At 43.4% G+C, this 7,076-nt stretch overlaps 1 protein-coding gene across 1 annotated transcript; it reads left to right on the plus strand.

Annotated features, from left to right (window-relative positions):
• Positions 1-397: 397 nt before the first annotated feature.
• Positions 398-6,442, plus strand: AVPR1A (arginine vasopressin receptor 1A). Its single transcript, XM_036300316.1, has 2 exons — positions 398-2,165; positions 4,816-6,442. The coding sequence occupies exons 1-2, from the start codon at positions 1,259-1,261 to the stop codon at positions 5,100-5,102; spliced, it is 1,194 nt and encodes a 397-aa protein (XP_036156209.1). The 5' UTR covers positions 398-1,258; the 3' UTR covers positions 5,103-6,442.
• The last annotated feature ends 634 nt before the right edge of the window (positions 6,443-7,076 follow it).

A 7,076-nucleotide genomic window follows, 5' to 3' on the forward strand; every position in this document is an offset into this window, starting at 1 on the left:
ACTCAGGAGCCTGGCAGTTTTCCGCTCCGGTGCCCTGGACAGCGCCGCCTGGGTGGCCGTCCTCCTGCAGCTGCTTTCTGTCCACTAGAAGAGATGTCCCCACGATTTAGCAGTAACCAGGCGATGTCCCCACGGACTACTGTGGTCCAATTCCCGCGCATCCCCCCTGTGGGAATCAGGCTTTTCCCGGGAGAAAACCCCAGGAATCCAGCTTAGAGAAAACTTCCTACGTCTCCTCTCATCCCCCACCCCACCCGGGGGAAACTGGAAAACCGGGAGACAGTCCCTTTCCCGCTTGTAGATACACGCACGGCGGCCACGAGGGCTGGGTGGGACGAGTGAGTGCGTCCCTCCCCTCCGTGGGCAGGGTAACAGAAAGCCGGCGAACAAGTTCCTGGGGAGAGCGCACCCTCTAAGGCACCCACTTGTTACCCAGCGGAGGAGGGTGGGGAGTGGCGAGGCAGGAGGAGAGAGAATTCCCGAAGCACATTTCCCCGGGAACAAAAGGAGTCAGGCTCCCTGCACTCGAGAGAGTGAAACCTGGCTGGAGGGGCTGGAGTCCTGCGCCAAGGTCAGGCGCAAGAGCCGCACGCCCCGCAGAGTGGACTCGGGGTTTCTAGGAAAGGTATTGACCACGTCTGTTTGAGTCAAATGCGGGGCTAAGGTGGCTATTGAGGGGGCTTGAGGAAATGGTGGTAATCCCAGAAAAGGCATGACACGTCCTGTTCACCAAGATTTTGGGAACAGAAGAGCGGGAAAGCCATATGACCCCGCATATTATTCGGAGGAATAGGCAAGTCTCCCGGTCCCACCCCTGCAGCTGTGATGCAAAGAGGACCAGTCACCGACGTGAGGCAGGAAAATAATGCCCCCTCCCCGGAAGGGGGTAGGGAGGTGGGGAGAGTGGGCAGCGAGCAGTCTCCAACCACTGGGGTGAGAGAGCGCGCATTCTGTGGAAACAAACCCCGCCTAAATAATTGAGTTAGGAGCCCACTGCCTTCAGAGGCTCGGAGCGCACCTCCCCAGCTTCCTCTGAGTTGAGTAAGGGAAGAGCAGGAAAAGCGGCGGCTGACGGAACGGAGAGCAGCTCAGTTGGCCGGTGGGACGCTGCGCCCGGAGACGCCTGTGGGAGGGAGAGCGGAGCCCCGCGAGCGGCGAGTGCGGGCAGGAGAGAACGCAGCGGGTCAGGAGCGCACGTCCGCGGAGGCAGGAAGGGAGCGAGCCTCCGCGGAGGTCGAGGCGCTGCTGCCCGGACAGGATGCGTTTCGCCAGGGGCAACTCCAGCGGGGACAACGCCACTCGGGAAGGCGGGGGTCCGCCGAGGGACTGGCGCAACGAGGAGCTGGCCAAGGCGGAGGTCGCTGTGCTAGCCGTGATTTTCGTGGTGGCGGTGCTGGGGAACAGTAGTGTGCTGCTGGCGCTGCACCGCACGCCCCGCAAGACGTCCCGCATGCACCTCTTCATTCGCCACCTGAGCCTGGCGGACCTGGCTGTGGCTTTCTTCCAGGTGCTGCCACAGATGTGCTGGGAAATCACCCACCGGTTCCGGGGACCCGACGGGCTGTGCCGCGTGGTGAAGCACCTGCAGGTGTTCGTCATGTTCGTGTCGGCGTACATGCTGGTGGTCATGACCGCGGACCGCTACATCGCCGTGTGCCACCCGCTGAAGACGCTGCAGCAGCCCGCGCGCCGCTCGCGCCTCATGATCGCCGCCGCCTGGGCGCTGAGCTTCGTGCTGAGCACGCCGCAGTACTTCGTCTTCTCCGTGGTCGAGGTGGACAACGTCACCAAGGTCTGCGACTGCTGGGCCAGCTTCATCCAGCCCTGGGGTCTCCGCGCCTATGTGACCTGGATGACGAGCGGCATCTTCGTGTTGCCGGTGATCATCCTGAGCACCTGTTACGGCTTCATCTGCTACCACATCTGGCGCAACGTCCGCGGGAAGACGGTGCCCCGCGAGGGAAAGGGCGCCCAGGGCACCGGCGGCGCCTTCCACAACGGGCTCCTGCTCGAGCCCTGTGTCAGCAGCGTGAAGATCATCTCCCGCGCCAAGATCCGCACGGTGAAGATGACTTTCGTGATCGTGACGGCTTACATCGTTTGCTGGGCGCCCTTCTTCGTCGTCCAGATGTGGTCCGTCTGGGATGAGAAGTTCCCCTGGGCAGGTAAGTGTCTCCATGGAGGAAGGTGCTGGGATGGAGTCCTGACGGGGCGGGGGGGTTCTTTTCATAATATGCCCTAGGTCCTAGGCAAACTGGGCTCGCCAGCCACATGCGGCTCTTTGGCCCCTTGAGTGTGGCTCTTCCTAAGCCTTAGGAGCACCCTAATTAAGTTAATAACAATGTACCTACCTATATAGTTTAAGTGTAAAAAATTTGGCTCTCAAAAGAAATTTCAATTGTTGTACTGTTGATATTTGGCTCTATTGACTAATGAGTTTGCCGAACACTGACCTAGGACAGTTTTTCTTAAATTTCTGTGTGCATGAGAATTACACCTTGGGTGAAATTCTCAACAGGGCATATTCCTGGGGTACCCACCTCAGACGTTTTGTTTCAGTAGCTCTGGAATGAGGCCCAGGGATCTGCATTTGTAGTCTGCAGTGATCCCAGGACCAGAAATCCAGAAACCATGCCCTAAAGTGAGCTACACAACTCCAAGACAGGATGACTTCCTTTTTCTCAATAAACTTTAATAATTCCCCTCCATAAAGGCCTTCATGTGTTAGATTTCTTCCTAGGAGTTTTATATTTGTTAATGCTACGGTAAGTTTATTTTTTAATTACATTCTAACTGGTTGCTGCTGATTATAGATATATTGTTGCTATGTGTTGATTTTAAACCAGCAACCATGCTAAACTTTTATTGTGTTTTTTTTTTAAATTGTGGACACTATTACAGATGCCCTCCATTTGCCCCCATTTGCACAGTTTTTTGTGTCTATGGGCAATGCATATATGAGTGACTTTTTGCCAATCACTAACCTCTATGTTAAGTACCCTGCTTTCAAATCTATTGGATTTAAGGAAATATTTTTACTGTCACAACTGCTTTTTGTTAGCTTGTGAAAAGTATCACAATTAATAAAAACATTTTGTGGTAAGAGTAAAATGTACATATTTTTTTCTGAAAAAAGGAGTCTTAGGAAGTCAATAATTCTAATTTGGCATTTAGCTAGTACTCCAATTCTTATAATCCTTTTCTAACAACTACTTTAACAATCTTTGGGGGGGGATTTCAAAGTACAATTATTAATAAACTCTAAATTTGTTAAACTAATTAATTAGTCTTTCAGCAGTAACCTGACCATACAGCTATACACCTCTTTATGCAACCTTTGCAATAGTTTATGAAAAATGTTCCCTACACCTACTAGCTTGCTTGATTTTAATTCCTTCACAAACTAGAAAAACTAACTTCACTAGAATGTACCCCAAAAGAAATGATTTAATATTGTATCTTGAAAAATATATTTCCTTTTAGTAAGAAAAACTTTCAAAAGAACTCTATTACAGGAATGTTACCAACAACTGTAGTTGAGAAATGGGTATCTGGGAAGAACTGTCTTCTTGTTATTTGGGATTCACTAGGGAGTATATGTGAAATACTTTGGAATTTATATGTGCAAATAAAATATTTGAGCATGAACTTAATTCAAAGAAATGAAAATTCATGCATGACTATAATATTACTGATGAAAAATACAACATAAATGCTATATTTTTGGTTTACCATTTCCTGTCTTGCTTGGTCTTAGCAGCCTAATTATTGCCAATCAAATAAAAAAATCAGCCTAATAATTACTTATAGGAATTTAGACATGATTACTAAAATATTCTTCACTTATATGGAAGTATGATTTCCATTCTTTTTTGAATACTCTTAGCCATGGATAATGACCACCTTTAAAAGTATAGCATCTTAGCACAAAGTATGATTAAATAACATGTAATTTATTCTGGCATAGCATGAGTGAGAAGACACAGGCTTGTGTTTTATAATCAAGGGAAAGTCAGTGCTTGATAATTATTGTTATCTTCAGAAAAGGCGTATTATCTATTGTTCTAGTGTGAAAGTGAAAGATTATAATACGTATGCAGTTTAATAGGGCAAACTAACATAAAATGTTTCAAAAGCCTGTTGGAATTTCCTAATTCAACTGTTCTTAATATAATTTAATTTTTAAACCACAATCAAAGAAGGTTTTCTTTTTAAATTAAGAATTTTCTAATTAACCAAAAAAAAACCACCACACAACAAACTAAATATTGCATCCTTCAGGGACCTATTTCAATTGTCCCCTTCTGTATAGTTTTGTTATTACAAGAATATTTTTTAATATTTAAAATTTAAAACTATTAAACATGGTGCAGGATGTCAGTCATACTTCTGTCTGAGTTATTGGGATGAATACAATTTGATGTATATGGTTATAGACTCTGGAAATTTCATCGCAATTGAAGCAGTTCTGTAAGTGCTGTGTCCTTTAGCACATGCTAGTACTAGAACAAAGGATACAAACTTCTAAAAAATAAGTTACTTAATATTCTTAACCTCTTAAAAATCCCACTTATTCTACTTAAACATTTTAACAGTGTTTTTAAATATCTGAATTCATTTCAAGGCATTTTCCTCACAAAAATATTTTATAGCCAAGCAATTTCCATATACCACCTATTTCCCTGCTTGATAAACAAAAGTCTTCACTTTCTATATTAATCCATAAATCTTTCCTACCTTCATTAGTCAATAGAAAAATAATTTTTTTTACTTGCATTTGACTATTTGAATAATCTCTGCTTATGATTTCCCTAGATTCGGAAAACCCAGCCATCACCATCACTGCATTGCTGGCTTCCTTGAATAGTTGCTGCAACCCCTGGATATACATGTTTTTTAGTGGCCATCTCCTGCAAGACTGTGTCCAAAGCTTCCTGTGCTGCCACAACATGAAGCAAGCATTCAACAAAGAAGATTCTGACAGTATGAGCAGAAGACAGACTTCTTACACTATCAACCGGAGCCCGACAAACAGTATGGGTGCTTGGAAGGACTCACCTAAATCTTCCAAGTTCATAAAATTTATTCCTGTTTCAACCTGAGCCCCTCATTCATGCAACTGACTCTTGGGACAGACTTTCTTGCCCATTGGCTGAATCCAGCTCACAATCTTGAGAACAAATGAACTACATCAAATAAGCATATGTCAATTTGTTGGGTATAAGACTTTGTTTCTGGTTGCATTTTCATATTGCTATGACCAAATGCTATGAATTGCTTTATACAGAATGATAATAAAAACATGCTACACTAAAATGTTCAGGCCTAATTCCCAGAAATATAACAAGTTCCTGAAGGAAATATAACAGATGTTTCTAAAGGAAAAATCTTGACCATCCTGATGTTATATTTTATTGTTGGTTTCTTCTCTTTTTACTTCTGATATAACTAAGGTTTGATTGGTTTAGAAGTCATATAATGTAGGGGCGTTATTTCTGAACAAAGTGAGCTCACCATCCATCAGCGTTAGAGTTGGAAACAAATTAGAAAAGACATCAAAGAAATTGTTTCCATTCAATAAAATCAATTTATACATCAGAAAATGCAGCCTCAACCAGTGGCCTAGAGATGGGATGGCGCCTTGGAGAAGCATGAGCAGGGGCGTGCCTGGTTCAGAGTGGAAAGAAGAAAGTTTTATTAGAAGCTATAAATCACCTAAAATTCCAAAACAGGAAGTTTAGAACTGGCAGTTCCCTCCTTTTGGTTCCTCATGCTTTGTTGGTTGTGAAATGCCAATGGACTAAGATGCAGAAGGTTAGAAAAATGTGTCAACTCACTAATAATACTTTTCTTCTCCTGCAAGGTTGTTCTAAATTCACATTTGTATCAGGAATACTCAGTTTTATTAGAAAAGTAGAAGTGGATTGCCCAAGGTACTAGGCAGACTTTCTCTAGAACAGTGTAAACATGTTTTGACCAGTGTCAAACTATAACCCTGCTATTGGACAATACCCTTTTACAGAACGGTTTGCTAGATATTAACATGATCATTGCTTTACAGTTGGGGAGTCCAGATTCATAGATAAGAAAGTCTGCTAAAGAGTGACTCGAGATATATAATGTCCCCTAGCATTTAATTAAAATAACTTGGTCTGTCCTTCCCATCTCCCACCCTTTTAACAGTGTGGGTAGAAGAAAGGCAGGGTTTCTACCAGGATGCAGAGGGAGATAGAAAAAATAAAAAAACTGCTCTGCACCTCCTCTGCTTTTCTTCATTGTTAAATGCATGACTTTAGGCAAATTCTTTAAAAATACATAAAGCCTCTATGTCCTTGGCTGTACAATGGAGTTGGTAACACACTCCTCACAGAGTCATTGTGAGGACTAAATGAAATAAGTGTGTAAAAGAGCTTCATAAATAAACTGCCAAGTGCTATACAAATGCTAGTAGTTGTTTTATTATAGTCTTGGGGCCTTGAGAATCTCTCAGCCTTTTTCTGTTTACTTTTCATTAACCAGAATTTGTTGGTTTCATGTCTGGGATATAAAATCCTAAAACTTAAATATAGCTTCGCTGATTCATTGGAAAGCACTGCCAGCGTCGCTGAGCCTGACTTCTGCCTAACTCGTTTCCAACTTTAAAGACAGAACTTGCTTTCCTTTGAATGCAGGTAAATCAAAGCCAGCCGAGAGCATCAGTTTCTTTCCTTTCCAAAGAGAGATAAATCACAACACTATTTGGCTGTTGTTACTGCTTTTTTTTTTTTATTTTATTAATGGAACTCAGTGGGTTTATTCTGGCTATTTTGTCTGGCTCCTTTTCCTTCTTAGAGACCATGCAATAATTTGAGGATATATCATAAATATTTTGCATCTCTTAAAGGAAGTAATAGTTATTTTAATAGTATTGTTGGTGGTTTTATTATTATTATTTTTAAATAACTCTGTAGATAAGAAACTGAGGACTGGATTGCACTGTGAGAACCTGAACCCAGCAACTTCACTCCTCTTCATTTTCTTGCCTCTCCAAATTCTCAGGCCTTTTACTCCCTGGATTGATATGCCTTAAAAAAAAA

This window comes from Myotis myotis, unplaced genomic scaffold (assembly GCF_014108235.1).
Source record: "Myotis myotis isolate mMyoMyo1 unplaced genomic scaffold, mMyoMyo1.p scaffold_m19_p_3, whole genome shotgun sequence".
Lineage (NCBI taxonomy): Eukaryota > Metazoa > Chordata > Mammalia > Chiroptera > Vespertilionidae > Myotis > Myotis myotis.